Consider the following 18,191-nt stretch of genomic DNA (forward strand, 5'->3'; position numbering starts at 1 on the left):
CAGTCTACAGTTATAGTAAAATTTCTGAAAGGTGGTCTCTTCTGAAACCAATCAGGTATTTTCCTGTTATCTCTTATTTTTATTAACCAATTGTTAATTGCCTGCCACCAATAAGTCCCAGGTAACAAGGTACGTATCTAATGGTGGTACGCTGGTTATTACGTCATTTTTAAAATAATTTACATACAATGGTTACTACACGAGACCACCAAACAAGCCATGGTCTCCATACGAGACCGCGTGGCATACGTGAGTAATCATGGTTACTTTTAAACAGTGGAAAATCCCCATGTTTCAGAGAGAGCACAACAGGCTTCAAACTCTAGGCCTCTAAAAACATCACTGGATTTTACCTTGTTACATTGTGCTCAAATGTGCTTTAAACATGCTTAAAGTGACAATAAGTGCATTTATATGAACAATCATTGGTTACAGGTACAGATTGTGTCATTAAATCATCAATTCTTCTTCAAATAATCAAATTATCATCATAAACCTACTTATATGTAATTATTCTTATTGAATATGATTTCAGATCAACCCATCTATGTACTAATGTTCCTATGAATACTTCTCAATACTTTTTAGGTATTTTATCAAGTGCATTTATAACTGTGGTGAATAACAGTGCTCAATACATGTAAAATATAGCTATATGTGCTCAGAAATTACACAATATATTATATGTGCTCAGAAATTACACAATACTATATAAAGTGGGAGGAGTTGGATCTGGATCCAACCTTGCCCCCTGGATCTCGTGTTCTGCAGTGAGGACCATCTCAAAACAGGTAGAGGAACAGACAGGACCGTGATACTTTCTAATCAGGCGGATGACATCAAAGTACCGCGAGAGCGATTCGAAAGCAAATTTTTTATCGTTTTTCGAATCGCTCTCGCGGTACTATGATGTCATCCGCCTGTCGGATCTTCGGCGCCGCATCAAGTCGAACAAGCCTAATGTTACAGCGTTTCACCTTTAATATTGATGACGTTATGTCACATTTTGGTCTCATGCAGTTGCGTTCTCCTATCAGCATGTTGTAGCTCATTAATAATAATGACTGATTAATGATTCACCATCACTAATTGGCTGAAAGACAAAGTTTGATGCTATCACATTCATTTTTTTTAATCTGTTGGCTTCTCTTTGGTCCTAAAGTCTCTCCAAATGGCTGGTTTCTTCACATGCAAAATTAAATAGTTGGTGCAAGCTGCCTATTCATGTTTATTTGTCACCCTGCAACACACTTCTGCCAGGTGTAAACGATAGTGTCAGATGTGATTTAGTTTGTTTTTAAGTTTCAGACTCGCAGCAAGTAGGCCTGCACACAACTTACAAGCTCCATTCAGAAATTGTTTTGCCAGGCACATTATCTTCATAACAAATTGTTTTGTAAAGTCATAACATAGTGCTCAAACATTCAATAACTCAGATGTAAAACTTAAATTATGAATTCTAATGCTTAAACAGTTCTGTATATCATTTAAAAATGTTTTGGGGCACTTATGCGTTTATCCAGGTACAGACATTATTTTCTGTCAGGTTGACAGGGCGTGCAGATACTCAACTATCTCGATGACTGGCTTATCTTGGCTCACTCGCAAGATCTGTTGTGCACGCATAGGGACCTCGTTATTCGGCACTTAGACCTTTGGGTCAGCCGGGACAAGAGCAGGCTCTCCCCCCAGCGCAGAGCATCTCTTATCTCAGTATGGAACACGACTCGTCTCACCAACGAGCGCACACAGACGGTACTGAGCTGTCTGAAATGTTCAGACAGACACCAGCGATCCCCCTGAATCTTTTTCAGAGGCTCCTGGGGCATATTGCATCCTTGGCAGGGGTTATCCCACTCGAGTTGATGCACATGCGACCGCTTCAGCACTGGCTTCAGAGTCGCGTTCCTTGGAGGGAGTGGCACACCGGCACCAGGCTTATTATTATCACGCCTCAGTGCCTTCGCACCCTCACCCCTTGGTCAGACTTGACCTTCCTTTGAGCGGGGGTTCCGTTCGGGCAGGTCTCGAGGCATGTCGTCATCGCAACAGATGCCTCCCTGCACGGGTGAAGTGCCGTGTGCAATGGGCACGCAGTGTTGAGGCGCTGGACGGGACCCCGTCTGCGGTGGCACATCAACTGCCTAGAGTTGCTGGCTGTCCTTTGGCACTGAAGAGGTTTCAACCACTGTCCGAGCGGACCAGCACGGCTGCTGTGGCGTACATCAATCATCAAGTGGCATACGCTCACGGCAGATGTCACAACTCGCCCGTCGCCTCCTCCTCTGGAGTCAGCAGGTGATGAAGTCCCTGTGAGCCACCTTCATCCCGGGCAACCTGAACCAGACAGCCGCTGCACTTTCTCATCAGGGGACGCTCCGTGGAGAATGGCGACTCGATCCCCGTGCAGTCCGGCTCATATGGGAGCAGTTCGGCCAGGCGCAGGTGGACCTGTTTGCCTCCCCTGACTCCCTGCATTGCCCGCTTTGGTACTCCCTGTCCGAGGGTCTCCTCGACACGGATGCCTTAGTGCACAGCTGGCCGTGGGACAAGGTCCCTGTGCAAGGTCAGGGAAGAGGGACATCAAGTGCTGTTTGTTGTGCCTTACTGGCCCAACCAGACTTGGTTCTCAGACCTGGTGGCTCTGATGACAATCCCCCTGGCCGATACCTTCTGTCGCAGGGGAAGGGCATGGTGTGGCACCCCAGGCCAGACCTCTGGAATCTCCATGTCTGGCCCCTGGACGGGACGAGGAAAGTCTGAGCGTCTTGCCGCTGGCAGTCGTTGAGACTGTCCTGCAGGCTAGGACCCCCGCCACAAGGTGTTTATACACCTTTGAATGGCACCTCTTCTCATCCTGGTGTTCTTCCTGAGCTGAAGACCCACGGAGATGCCCGATCGGGTCAGTGTTGTCCTTCCTGAGAAAGACTCGAGAGCAACCTCTCCCCGTCCACTCTGAAAGTGTATATAGCCGCTATTGCCACTCATCACAATCTCATTGAGGGTAAGTCTCTGGAGCAACACGACCTGGTCACCAGGTTCCTCAGGGGCACGAGGAGGATGAATCCACCTTGACCGCGCTCCGTACCCTCTTGGGACCTTAATGTGATCCTACAGGGCCTTTGTATGGCCCCTTTCGAGCCCCTCAGAGATGCACGTCTTCCTCATTTAATGATGAAGATGGCACTCTTAGTGGCGCTTGCCTCCATCAAGAGGGTAGGAGACCTCCAGGCATTCTCTGTGTCCCACGAGTGCCTAGAGTTGGGCCGGGAGATTCTCATGCTATCCTGAGACCCCGGCTAGGCTACTTTCCCAAGGGTCCCACCACTCCCTTTCGGGACCAGGTGGTGAGCCTGCAGGTACTCCCCCCTGGGGAGGAAGACCCAACCTCTACCGTGTTGTGTCCAGTACGCGCCCGGCACCTCTACTTGGACCGCACGCAGAACTTTAGGAGCTCTGAGCAGCTCTTTGTCTGTTTTGGGGGACAGCACAAGGGAGGGCTGTCTCCAAACAGAGATTGGTGCACTGGATCGTGGATGCCATTACTTTGGCATACCGGTCCCGCTTGCAGTGAGAGCCCACTCCACTCTGGGTATGGCCTACTTGTGGGCACTGGCCCAGGGCACCTCTCTGGCAGACATCTGTAGTGCTGCGGGTTGGGCTACGCCCAGTACCTTCGTGAGGTTTTACAATCTCCATGTGGAACCAGTCTCAGCTTGTGTCTTACACGCTACCAGCAGGTGAGACTGGCAACTGGGTGGGCGTACACCCGTGAAAGCAACTTCTCCCCCCTTCGGTGAGTCAGTGCGCTATTGAGCCTCCCTACTTCCCCCACAAGGCGAAGTATAGGCATTCCATCCATCACTAAGCATTGACAATATTGGTAGCAGATTGGGCGGAGCAGTCTATTATACCAAGTCCGGTAGTCGTAGAGTCACCCCTATTCAGGTGGACCCCAATACTTTGTCTGTTGCCCCATATGTAGTGACTCCCCTGCAGGGTCTTCCCATATGTTGATTTCCTCACTCTCGGTTCCCCTGTCGGTGAACCTGTGGCCTCCCTCCCGGTGAGTCAACCCACCTGGGTCGTGTGCTGCCTACTCGGGCTCATGCATCATATCCCATGTAGTTCTCCCCACTGGTGAGACCATGTTGGAGTCTCCACATGTAACCTCCCCTTGTGGTAGGATGTGATCGCTGTAGCACACTCTTAGAGAAGAGAGAGCAGTGCTTCCCAGTGTTCCCTTACGGTACAGGGTGGCTATCTCACTAAAATAAAGAACAATGCCACTGCCCGTGATGGCCGTCTGTATGAGCCTCTCAAAGTATGCTACTAGTTACCAATCCCACTGGAAGATTACGTCTCACGGTAGCGCTCACTTCTGACTCGCTAGTCCAGTCAGTGTCGCTCCGCTTGAGCTTGTAATACAGCTCAGCGTCATGGAGTGTCATATAGGACCCCAGTCTGTCTCTCAACACAACATCGAGAGACCGACTGAAAGGGAACGTCTAGGTTACGACTGTAACCTTTGTTCCCTGATAGAGGGAACGAGACATTGTGTCTTCCGGCCACAATGCTTTGCCGGCCCGCTGCAGCGACCGGTAGATGTCTCTCAGGTTCCTCAACCCAAAAAGATGAATGAATGGGTGCCGCCATCTACTTTTATACCCGTCTGCACGGGGCGGAGACTGGCATGCACGTGCCATTTGCCAAGTTCATTGCCGTTTTTAAATTCCTCTCTGAGATGATAGGTTCTCAAGATCAAACCCCAGTCTGTCTCTCAACACAACGTCTCGTTCCCTCAATCAGGGAACAAAGGTTACAGTCGTAACCGAGATGTTCTCTGCCAAAGACGAGTTATTACAGCAATCGGTGTTTGTACTGTTAGTCTGCAGGTGACTAACCTAGAACATATTTGGGCCATTCTACAGAATATTTTTTATAGATGCACATTGTATAATATCAAAGGTACACATTTCTAGTAATTGTGCAGTTAATTTTCAAATTGTAATTTCAGACAGTTTTGAAATATTCTTCCTCTCCCCAAGTTTTGTAACTACTGAAACACAATAATATATAATTTAAAGGGCTCATCGTATGAGCACTTTCAACAAGTTGGTATGATTTATTAGGGTCTTCATGAAATGTCTGTAACATATTTTGCTTAAAAACACTCAATGGCTGTATAAACAAAATCCTTTTTGCCTTGTCAAAAACAGCTATACTCACAGCAACCCGTTTTGGTGTCTCTTTAAGTCAGGGGTCACCAATTAGCGGACTCCGGTCCGAATGCGGACCGCGAGATGCGTCCGTCCGGACCTCAAAGCCTTTTGACATAATAAATAAATGAACGCCTAACATTATTTTCTAATGCAATCAAATTTAGACCAGGCACATCAAGGTCCGCTCAGTAGCAGTTTGGGTCCTACGGCGCCACGGACAGTTAACATATGCGCACTGTTGCTACTTCAGACGTCGATGAGTGAAGAGAGCCGAGACAGACTCGCTGCACAGTGCACAGACAGATGTAACTGTCGGTGACTGTAAAACGATGTCCTTTTCAAAAGTTAGAAAAGTTGACGCTTAAAACAATGTTTTCCGAGATTAATGGGTCGAGAGATTTGCATTTATTCTTCCTGCATCGACATGCACGAGACCGGTTTGTCTCATTTGCTAGGAGTCTGTCGCAGTTGTCAAAAGTGGAAACCTTAAATTGCATTATGAAACTAGACATACACACTTTGAAGAAACTTCAGTCCGAGGTAAGGACACTGAAAATATATTAGCTCAAAGCCCAGTATGAGCGATCTACACTCGTCCTCCCTCACTCACTTACTGCCCAACAACGAGCATATGAATGTTCCCTAAGAATACATGGATCTTAGGAAAACACAACAAGCCTTTTACTGATGGGAAAATAGTAAAAGAGTGCATGGAGGCTTTGTGTGAAACACTTTTAGAAGGAAAATAAAGACATGAACTAAAAGAAAATATTAAACAAACCCCCCTTTCAGCTGCAATTATCAGAGGGTGTTCAGTCACAACTTGATGCTGCTATTTGTTAATCTCAGTTCAGCAGAAAACAACACTTTAGTTTTCTTTTAAAGTTGTTAATATTGAAATGAATGTATGTCCAGTGCAGGTTTAGAGATTAGGGCATTTTGCACATTTTCCTTGTTATGCCGTCGTATAGATATGAAAATACATGTTTATTTCTTTGGTCTGCCAAAAACCATCAATTCATGTTTTTAGGTATTTAATTGTCCGGACCTCTGCTGGTAAGAGGGTTTGTTTACTGGACCTCAAGCAATCTTAGTTGAAGACTCCTGCTTTAAGTGATAATGAGTTACTGCGCACCCCAACACACGCGTAGTACTGCCATGGCAATCGTTTAGCTGAATGATATGCGTGAGAGCATAACTAGTATGCTCTGTTTGCTGTGATTTTTTTAGCCTAAGGACAAATGATTTGAGACGTTTAAAACGAAATTAACCACAGTGTTCGCCCCTGTTCATTAGCAAAACAATAGTGCCAGCTTGCTGCAGCTAAACAAATTCAAGCACATAATGTATTAACATACATATACTGTAGCTAAACTCAATGTGCCCATTATCCAAAGAACATATACATATAGAGTAAGTTTAACACTGGCTTTTGATGTTCTATTTAGCACGTGACTGACTTAGGGCGTACTCACATTTAGCCCGCTTGCTCTCAACTGTGCCCGAGCGCGATTGTCCCCCACTCCCCCGCTGGCCTGCGCTCACATTGCTCTTTACCATCCACACCCGGGCACGCTTTCATCATTCCGATGTGACTGCTTAGAAGCAAACGTAAACAAAGCAATCCCTCTCAGCACAACGGAATCCATCGCAATATTCAGTTTGGGGGTTATTAGAGGTGTTAACTTCATTTGTGCACTGCACAGACCGATCTGCTTAAATGATGTCATTGTCATACGAGAACGATACGAGAGTAAATGGCTCATTATGCTTTTAAATCACCCTCTCGTACTTTATTATCGTAAAGCCTTTCGTTACACACGTTGGATTATGTTTGAAAAACCTGGAATAGTTTTGTCTGCGATGACACGCCTGCATGTGAAAATGCGCTGTTTATCATTTTTTACGGTGAATGCTTAATCTCAGGAAGGAATTTAAACAGTCGCATTATTTACATCATGCTTTCAGTTCTGCGCTCCGGCGAGATTTGCGCTCACGCTACATGTGTACCACGCCCGAGCCCTACCACACTGTGCTCTGGCCCACCTCTTCCAAGCAAGCCAGGGACTCCTAAACGAACCATGCCCGGGCGTGATACGGAGCGATCACACTAGTCAAATGAACCGGGCTTTTGGGGGTCAAACGTGCTCGGGCACAGTTCAGATTGTATAGTGAGACTACATCCTTTGCTCCCTTTGCTCTCATATGCTATTGTTATCCTCCTATATATACGGTACATTTACGTCAATTCAGACTGTTGATAAATATTATTTACACCGGCAGCTTTGTCTCGTTCAGTTGATCTCGATCCCTCTAACATTATAATGAGAGCCTGCGTCTACGTCACAACAGGAGCGAAATCTGAACGGCTCAATTTCTCACATGCTTGCAGGAAAAGGCACACCAAAAGAGGATGCCTGAGGAATGGAGGAGAAATGTTTTGGTGCCGATTTTTAAGAACAAGGGAGATGTGCAGAGTTGTGGAAACTATAGAGGTATTAAGCTGATGAGCCATACAATGAAGTTGTGGGAAAGAGTAGTGGAAGCAAGGCTAAGGGGAGAAGTGAGCATTTGTGAGCAGCAGTATGGTTTCATGCCAAGAAAGAGCACTACAGATGCGATATTTGCTTTGAGAAGGTTGGTGGAGAAGTACAGAGAGGGTCAGAAAGAGCTGCATTGTGTCTTTGTAGATTTAGAGAAAGCGTATGACAGGGTGCCAAGAGAGGAGCTGTGGTATTGTATGAGGAGGTCTGGAGTGGCAGAGAAGTATGTTAGAGTGGTGCAGGATATGTATGAGAGCAGTAGGACAGTGGTAAGGTGTGCGGTAGGTGTGACAGAGGAGTTCACGGTGAAGGTGGGACTGCATCAAGGATCGGCTCTGAGCCCCTTCTTGTTTGCGGTGGTGATGGACAGGCTGACAGATGAGGTCAGACAGGAATCTCCATGGACTATGATGTTTGCGGATGATATTGTGATCTGTAGTGAGAGCAGGGAGCAGGTGGAGGAAAGTCTAGAGAGGTGGAGGTTTGCTCTGGAGAGAAGAGGAATGAAGGTTAGTCGCAGCAAGACAGAATACATGTGTGTGAATGAGAGGGATCCAAGTGAAACAGTGAGGTTACAGGGAGAAGAGGTAAAGAAGGTGCAGGATTTTAAGTACTTAGGGTCAACAGTACAGAGTAATGGGGAGTGTGGAAAAGAGGTGAAGAAGCGTGTGCAGGCAGGTTGGAATGGGTGGAGAAAAGTGTCAGGTCTGTTGTGTGATAAAAGAGTACCAGCAAGAATGAAAGGAAAGGTGTACAGGGCAGTAGTGAGACCAGCGATGTTGTATGGTTTGGAGACAGTTGCACTGAGGAAAAGACAGGAGGAAGAGTTAGAGGTAGCAGAGCTGAAGATGTTGAGGTTCTCTTTGGGAGTGACGAGGATGGATAGGATCAGGAATGAGTACATCAGAGGGACAGCACATGTGAGATGTTTTGGAGACAAAGTTAGAGAGGCCAGGTTGAGATGGTTTGGACATGTTCAGAGGAGGGAGAGTGAATATATCGGTAAAAGGATGCTGAGGTTAGAGCTGCCAGGCAGGAGGCCGAGAGGAAGACCAAAGAGGAGGTTTATGGATGTAGTGAAGGAGGACATGAAGGTAGTCGGTCTGAGAGAAGAGGATGCAGGGGATAGGGCTAGATGGAGGCAGATGATTCGCTGTGGCGACCCCTGAAGGGAACAGCCGAAAGGAAAAGAAGAAGAAGTTTGCACTCACGCACAATTTACATACTTTAATGTAAAATATACGTGCATGGTAATCTTTGTAATATAGCTTATAGTTAATAGCTGAACTTATTCAGCAATCCGTGTTACATTACTGTGTTAATCGAAAGAAATATTTTATTAAAAAAGTAATATAAATCAATGACAAATCCTCTTTGCATCACACTTCGTGAGCAAAAAATGATAGTTAACGAAATTTGATTAATCTAACATATAATATATTACTGATATTATATAATATTATTTTGAGAACTTATGACTTTAACATACAGGTGCTGGTCATATAATTAGAATATCATCAAAAAGTTGATTTATTTCACTAATTCCATTCAAAAAGTGAAACTTGTATATTATATTCATTCATTACACACAGACTGATATATTTCAAATGTTTATTTCTTTTAATTTGATGATTATAACTGACAACTAATGAAAATCCCAAATTCGATATCTCAGAAAATTAGAATATTACTTAAGACCAATACAAAGAAAGGATTTTTAGAAATCTTGGCCAACTGAAAATAGGGCCCTATGATTTCCGCGATGCAGAAAACACGGACGGAATCCAGACATAAAAACGGAATTTACTGTATAACACGGATTGTCACGGAATTTGGCAAATTTTGGATTAAATCATTTTCAAAACCCATTATAACTCATTTACAAATACCTGTTCTTTGCCATGTTTTCATTAACTGACAAATAAAATGACAGAAATGCATATTCCCTGTTTGCGTGATGACGTTATGTTAGTAAGGCGCGAAATGACGCTATAAACATTTATTCAAAGTTGAAACAATCATGTCGAAGAGACCATCTGAGACTGTGAAGTCTTCCAAAAAGCTGAAAAATCTGTCTCTAAATGCTAAATTTAGAGCAGAGCAGTACCCTAACGATTTTTATGAATCGGGACAGCAACTGTTCTGCAAATTCTGTCAACACTCAATCGACTGGACGCGAAAGACCACCTGTGATGACCACCTGAAGTCAAAAACACACATGCGAAACAAGGAGAAGCTAAAAGGCAAGAATTTATCCTTACAATGTACTATAGCAAGTACAGTAGCATCATCAGATGCGAGGCGTGAGTTTGTAGAAGACTTTGTTGCTGTGTGTGCAGAGGCTGATATCCCGTACGAGAAAATGAAAAAGTTGCGTCCGTTTCTCATAAAGCACTGCAAGCAAGGAGGATCGTTGCCTCAAAATGAAAGCAGCCTTCGTCAAACCCACTTACCTCGCGTCTTTGAGCAACACATGGAAGCCGTACTGAACAAGATCAGTGGGAAGAAAATGTGGGTTGATGAAACGACTGACATTCGAGATTGCAGCATTTTAAACATTGTTATAGGTAAGTCAGTAATAATTTGGGATCATAATAAGTATAATAACAAAAGTAATCATCTAAAACTGTATACAATTAATTTTTTGTACTAATTACCCTTCTGGAATTTAAAATTCAATACATAGAGGCAGATTGTTGCTGCTGGGAGAAATAAATAGAAAATGTAATACTATGTATAACCACTAGATGTAGTATAGACCTATATAAACAGCAACTTGTGAATATACAGTCCTGTGTAGGAGAATAATGTTTTCTTTTTTTTAAAATTATTTTTCAAAATTATTTTATTAGGTTTTGCATTGGTTTAGTTGAAATTGCCTAACCTAAGTATATCATTCAAATGCACCAAATTAATTTAGTTCATTTAATTTCAGGAGTTGAAGGCCACTACTTTCTCACAGATGTAATTTTTATGGAGAGCTGCAACTACACAACCTTTTCCCAGGCAATACGGGGGTCCCTCCACAGAAACAATCTGGATCTCAATGATGTGTGGGCACTAGTCACAGATAATGCATCATATTGCCTGAAGGCATTCAAAGAAGTCCTTAAAGGTGTTATGCCCAACAGTGTGCATGTGACCTGCCTCTGCCACGTCATCAATCTGGTAGGAGAGACCTGGCGGCATTATAAATACTTCACTGAGGTTGCATTACTGGTGACCTGGATGAGATCTGTCTTCTTCAAGAAGCCTGCAAGAAAACGAAGATGGGTGAGCTTCCTGATTATGAAGGAGACAGTGCGGCTAGGGTCCCCCCGAAGCAGTGAATACAAGGTGGAACAGCTGGTTTGAGGCAGTGAAATACCATGCAGAGCATGTGTCTGCATACAATGTCATGGAGGAGCTAGGTTCTTACCTTGCAAATGGAACCGCAAAAACTTGTGGGTTTGGTCCGAAGACAGATGCTCTTTTGAGACAGATGAGTATTAAAGAGAGGAGAGAGGTGCTTGACCATCTCCATGATGCTTTCCACCTGGCCTTCACAAAGTTCTCAAAGCACTGGGACACACATTCAGCTAAAGAGATCTACAAGCTGGTTAGGGTGTTTGATCCTAGGCAGGCTCCAGCTATGGAATAGCAGATTGAAGCCTATGCACAGCTGAAGCCCCTGGCAAATCCATCGGCAGAGCTCACCGAAGAGTGTATTGCCTTATCAGTACTGTGTGTCGAGGGAAGCCATCTCTCCCTCTGTGGAACTTGGCGATTACTGGAAGGGTATGAGTGAGCGATTTCCAAGGATTGCGGAAATAGCAGTGCCCTACATCTACTTCCCAATGAGTTCAGTCGACAGTGAGAGGAGTTTCAGCAAATATAAAACGCTCCTAACAGACAAGCGTGAAGCACTAACAGAGCTAAACACAAAGAGGCTGGCCATCATGTATTTTAATGGAGATGTCTCTGACAGATGGAAAACTTAGAATGGACACGCATAGCTCTGGCCATAAAGCAGTTCCACAGCTTTGGTTTTTTCATCTCTGTTTTCAGCACTATTTCATCACTCTGTTTGACAAAAAAAATATTGTTTTGGATTTTACTGTGAAGTTTGTGAAGAGAAGAATTTGTTATTAGGGTAGTTGACAGTTGACAGGACTTTTAGCAAATATAAGGCACTTCTCACAGACAAGCATGAAGCACTCACTGAACCAAACACAAAGAGGCTGGCTGTCATGCGTTTTAATGGATATGTCTGTGTGAGATGGAAAATGGCCTGCATATCTCTGGCAATCAAGCAGTTCCATGTTTTTATTTTCATCAGTTGTACTGTTAACTATATTACAGCACTTTAGTTTAACAAAAAAATCCAATGTTTTGTTTTGGATTTTGAAAGCTAGTGTTTTGTTTTTGTTGAAATTCTGTATTGAAGCAGTTTAAAATGATACCAATGCATTTTTACTTTTAATAAATTACTGTTAAATTGTATAAGTTTCATGATTTAAATGGATTATGAATGCATTCTGATTACTAAAACTTAATTTAGCCATTAAAACAGAGTCCGAAAATATTAAAACAGAAAAAAACGGAATCCAGAAAAATTAAAACAGAAAAAACGGAATTTGGGAAAAAATAAAATGGATTTCATAGGGCCCTATGAAAAGTATGAACATGAAAAGTATGAGCATGTACAGCACTCAATACTTAGTTGGGGCTCCTTTTGCCTGAATTACTGCAGCAATGCGGCGTGGCATGGAGTCGATCAGTCTGTAGCACTGCTCAGGTGTTATGAGAGGCCAGGTTGCTCTGATAGTGGCCTTCAGCTCTTCTGCATTGTTGGGTCTGGCATATCGCATCTTCCTCTTCACAATACCCCATAGATTTTCTATGGGGTTAAGGTCAGGCGAGTTTGCTGGCCAATTAAGAACAGGGATACCATGGTCCTGGTAGCTTTGGCACTGTGTGCAGGTGCCAAGTCTTGTTGGAAAATGAAATCTGCATCTCCATAAAGTTGGTCAGGAGCAGGAAGCATGAAGTGCTCTAAAACTTCCTGGTATACGGCTGCGTTGACCTTGGACCTCAGAAAACACAGTGGACCAACACCAGCAGATGACATGGCACCCCAAACCATCACTGACTGTGGAAACTTTACACTGGACCTCAAGCAACGTGGATTCTGTGCCTCTCCTCTCTTCCTCCAGACTCTGGGACCCTGATTTCCAAAGGAAATGCAAAATTTACTTTCATCAGAGAACATAACTTTGGACCACTCAGCAGCAGTCCAGTCCTTTTTGTCTTTAGCCCAGGCGAGACGCTTCTGATGCTTCCTGCTGCTGACCAACTTTATGGAGATGCAGATTTCATTTTCCAACAGGACTTGGCACCTGCACACAGTGCCAAAGCTACCAGTACCTGGTTTAAGGACCATGGTATCCCTGTTCTTAATTGGCCAGCAAACTCGCCTGACCTTAACCCCATAGAAAATCTATGGGGTATTGTGAAGAGGAAGATGCGATATGCCAGACCCAACAATGCAGAAGAGCTGAAGGCCACTATCAGAGCAACCTGGCCTCTCATAACACCTGAGCAGTGCTACAGACTGATCGACTCCATGCCACGCCGCATTGCTGCAGTAATTCAGGCAAAAGGAGCCCCAACTAAGTATTGAGTGCTGTACATGCTCATACTTTTCATGTTCATACTTTTCAGTTGGCCAAGATTTCTAAAAATCCTTTCTTTGTATTGGTCTTAAGTAATATTCGAATTTTCTGAGATACTGAATTTGGGATTTTCATTAGTTGTCAGTTATAATCATCAAAATTAAAAGAAATATATTTCAAATGTTTATCAGTCTGTGTGTAATGAATGAATATAATATACAAGTTTCACTTTTTGAATGGAATTAGTGAAATAAATCAACTTTTTGATGATATTCTAATTATATGACCAGCACCTGTATATATACACAGTTGTGCTCAAGAGTTTACAGACCCCTTGCAGAATCTGGAAAAAGCTGAAACTTTTGGAAAAATAAGATGATTTTTGAAAATTAAGGTTTATTTTTAATTTAGTCCTGCCCTGAGCAAGTTATTTCACTAAAGAAATGTTAACATATAGTTCACACTGTAGGAAACTTTTTCCTCGTCAAAGCAGAGACCAGGAGACGTTGGGATATCTTTCATACAGAAGTACTCTCTATTGAGGACTCGCTGTGCGTCGCTGTAGTCATCCAAGTCTGACTTTTAGTTCAGTACAGTAGAGTTTTATACCTTTCAAGGGGGCGGGATACATAGAGGTGGAGATGATTTACACATAGCATGCAAATGCGATACAGGAATCAGCCGTTACCGGAATTGTCCCAGCCAAGGTCTCATCAGCATAACAATGTCATTCAAATGCATAGGTGCTAATCCAATCAGCCTGACAGTATTGCCCATACCTTCACATTATCATAGAGACAAAGGCTTAGCTGTGCCTTAAATCTTAACATTCAACTTTAACTTGGGACCCTGCCCAATGGTCAGGAAGTGAATAAAGATAAAAGGGTAATGTCTCAGACATCTGGGCTGCCTGACTGTTCTTCTTAGAATGTAATCGTCTTTACCTCAAAATGTGAAACATAATGTACATAACTTTAACCTAGATATAACATTGTATAAATTTGTAATCCCACAACACTAAAGAATAATAACAGAATTTCTAAAAATAGCCCAGGGCAAAGGTTTACACGCCCCTGATTCTTAATACTGTATGATGTTACCTAAACAATCAATGACAGTTTTTATGTTTAGTCATAGTTGTTTAAGGGTTTCTTGTTTGTCATGAGTCATTAGACTGTCCACTGATCTTCAAAACAATCTGTCACGATTGCGTGGAGAAGAACCCAAATGCAGGCAGTGGGGATGAAGGGGTTAAACAATTGACTTTATTATAACAAAAACACAAAACAAGAAACCCATGAGAGGGTGTAAACAAGAACGAGAAAACAATACAAGTAAACAGGGACGTAACTAACTAACCACTAAACTAACATAACTTGACAAACTAAACTAACACTTACTAGACTTGACAGGACAATCCAAACAGGAACACGACATGGGAAACCAGGTGAGCACAGGGTATATCAAAAACGTAGAACACAGCACGCAGACCAAACGTAATACACGAGCAACAGGACAATGAAACAAGAGGGCATTTTAAAGGAGAGACAAACAAGGGATAATTACACAGGGCAGGTGGGAAACATTAGACAGGGCAGGGAAGCAATACATGAAACGAGAGGGGCGGGGCCAATGACAAGACACGAGAAAACACATGAGCTGTCAAAACAAACAACTCAGGCTTTCTCACATAGAACCTAAGGGCTCCGTCCCGATCCTGCCACATGACTAGAAATACAGAACCAAGAATGCAGGACCGTGACACAATCACCCAGGTCCTCCACAATCTTTGCTTTTTCAGCATTTCTGGATATTTTACTCATGTCCAGCAGCAACTGTATGATGTTGAGATTCCTCTTTTTACATTGAGGACAATCAAGAGACTCATACACAACTATTACAATAGATAGAAACATCCAGTGCTGCCCACAAAGTCAACATGATTCATTTAAAGTCAGGGGGGTGTAAACCTCTGAAAATGGTTTTGGTGTAAATTGTTATTGTTTCATTTATACATCTTATTTTTTCATTTACTAATGTCCTTCAGAAGATTTAAAAATACATAAATGTTTTTCAGGAAATTAAATATATATTTTTTACACCAAAACCATTTTCGACACAACGTCGAGAGGCCGACAGAAAGGAAAGCTGCATTAGATGGTAGTCAGTGGTGCCCCAGGAATCTCAGTTGCAAACAGTCATCCAAATATCTTTCTTTGTGTTTAACAGAACAAATAAATGTATACAGGTTTGGAACAATTTGAGCGAGCTGATCCTTCCTAGACTACGCAGGTTGTGTAGGGCCCCTGCACCACTAGGGGTCCCTTGAGTACTGAATCAAAAACACTATTGTAAACAAGACACTATTTTTATAACTTGCAGATTCAACTTTAGAGGAATCATTAATACTCAATTTATTTAATTACTGTTACATACTCGGATATCATGCAGTGGTCAGCAGGTAATGACTTGCGCATGATGTGCTGAAATGTGTCTTTACAAACAACCTTGCAAAATATGTATGACTTTTCCATTGTCAGGTTCTAAATATATAATTGTGTATACAGATGCGGTATTTCTATTTAAAAATGTTGTGTTGAGTGACACGAAAAAAGTCGTGCTGGGTGACAAACAAAAGGGGAAATTCGTGTCCATGAATGCATATTAAAAGATTCTAAATTTCGTGACTGTCACAAACTGCTACTGAAGATTTTCAGTTCCCAGTGTGCTTTACAAGGTACTAGATAATGAGAATAAATATGAAAGTAAAGTGTTATTTAACACATTTTAATCAAGATGAATACAAGAGGAAATTCTGTATTATGTTTTGTTGTTTTTTTAAGGTTTTTTTTGTTGTGGTTTTAAGATATTACTATTGTACATAAAGGTACAGCAGTTGCGTAGGAGGAGAACAAACTCACTGAAACTTAATATAGCCTAATTATCTGGAATGTTGCTTTGATTATAGTGTGTTTGTAATTTATTTATAAAAAATAAAAACTGTACTTGAATCTAATAAATATTAGGTTGTTTCGAGATGAATAATCTTTTTACTTTGTCAGAGTCCATTTTTTATTAAATAAAATGTAAAGTCTAAAATAATACATTTTTATGGTTTGGTCAAAGTATTTTTTTTTCAGTGTACGTGGTTATGTGGTTATTATATACCCTCAGCAAAGCTAAATGGTTAAATTTACTAAGTAGTAAATGTTTGATGCCTTTAGAAAGTGTTCCTGTTGGTTTAAATCCCAGGGAACACATACTGAAACAAGTGTCTACATTTGTCATTTGTCTACATGTGCTTATCTGCTTATTTTGTTGTTTATTTAGTGATGAAGACATGCAGAGTTTGGCCAGTCTTATGAGTTTAAAGCAGTCTGACATTGGAAACCTAGATGACTTTAATGACAGTGATGAAGATGAGGACAAAAGACTGAGCACAACAGTGAAAATGGCCACAGCTGTAAAAGGTATTACATACCCTTATTCTCTGCATATGCTTTTACTGGCATAAACAGGAACAATATTTCCTAATTGACTAATTCTTAGCAAAGTTATGTAGTTTTTAATTTTGTAATGATAACAAATTAAGTCATTGCTAAATTAAACGTAACATGTGTTTTTAATTATGTGTTTCATATGTAGCGCTTAAAAATTGTTGCCCCTTCAGTGTGATACAAGACCCTCTGCTTCGCGTCGGGTCCTGATCACACTGTCGGGGCTTCTTTCGCGATAACAACCGGCTGCCTGTACATTATCCCTTACTTAGCACATACCAAACAGTTGTAGCACAAGTATAAAATGTCTGATATCATCTTTAAAAAACACTAATGCAGGTCATTACATAAATAAGCAGGTTACTGACAACGGACATTAATGTTACATACAGAAGGATAGATTAGGGCCATATAATTTTGAGTTTACCTGATTTTTTATTTTTTTACTGTACAATAGGAATGTCAAATTAAGGGGTTTAAATATTTTTACAAGTCATTGTATATACTGTATGTCAGTGGTGTGCTGTGAGGTTAATGGCTGGTGAGGCACTGTCAAATTTTACAAATATGTGAGCCCAAAATAGTAGCTTATTCAATTGGCAGCATACACATTGACTACTGGTTACGTTTTATATCTCATTAGCATTATCACACACACAGATAAGGTACATATTTGGCTAAGAAAGAATGTTACATTTATAGTGGTGGAAGAGAGTGGAGAGAGCCAATTTGCTCTGCAGCCTCCATGTGTTCTAAATTTGCCATTGCAATTTCACAATTCGTACTCCTTTAATACAAATGAAAGTATAGAGTGGTGCACAAAAAAGGTCATTTTGACCTTAATTTAAATAAAAACAATTTAAAGCTTATAATTCTGATGTTTTAATACATTTGAATACAGACTGTTTAACAAAAGGATAAGAAAAACGAATAAATTTAAAATATTTAAATAAAATATGTTATTTTTTAATGCCATTATTAGAAGAGCTTCTGCTCTCATCGTTTACCATGAAATGCCAGCTCCACTTTGGCTAGGTCTTGGGCTCGCTGTTGGGCTCATATCCGCCCCCTTGTGTTATGGCAAGATACTGTCTGCCTCAACTTGTGCCTTTAAAATTTACTGCGGTTTTATATCCGATCAGCAAGGCTAAATATACCATACACATTCATTAAGATATAAGCCAGACTGTGGTGTCTGGGTGCATAGGCGTAATTTGCGGGTGGACGGTTGGGACATGTCCCCACCACTTTTTGCCAAAGTCAATTTTGTCCCTA

At 42.0% G+C, this 18,191-nt stretch overlaps 1 protein-coding gene across 1 annotated transcript in view; it reads left to right on the forward strand.

Annotated features, from left to right (window-relative positions):
• The first annotated feature begins 219 nt into the window (after window positions 1-219).
• The window catches only part of LOC130550388 (uncharacterized), a 105,845-nt gene continuing 87,873 nt past the window's right edge, over window positions 220-18,191 (forward strand). The window contains exons 1-6 of the mRNA XM_057327840.1: window positions 220-249; window positions 1,629-1,755; window positions 1,815-2,298; window positions 3,710-3,796; window positions 4,000-4,140; window positions 16,750-16,889. Of these exons, the coding sequence (XP_057183823.1) occupies window positions 220-249; window positions 1,629-1,755; window positions 1,815-2,298; window positions 3,710-3,796; window positions 4,000-4,140; window positions 16,750-16,889 (1,009 nt within the window). The remainder of the gene's footprint in view (window positions 250-1,628; window positions 1,756-1,814; window positions 2,299-3,709; window positions 3,797-3,999; window positions 4,141-16,749; window positions 16,890-18,191) is intronic.

Source organism: Triplophysa rosa, unplaced genomic scaffold, assembly GCF_024868665.1.
Source record: "Triplophysa rosa unplaced genomic scaffold, Trosa_1v2 scaffold2_ERROPOS903570, whole genome shotgun sequence".
Lineage (NCBI taxonomy): Eukaryota > Metazoa > Chordata > Actinopteri > Cypriniformes > Nemacheilidae > Triplophysa > Triplophysa rosa.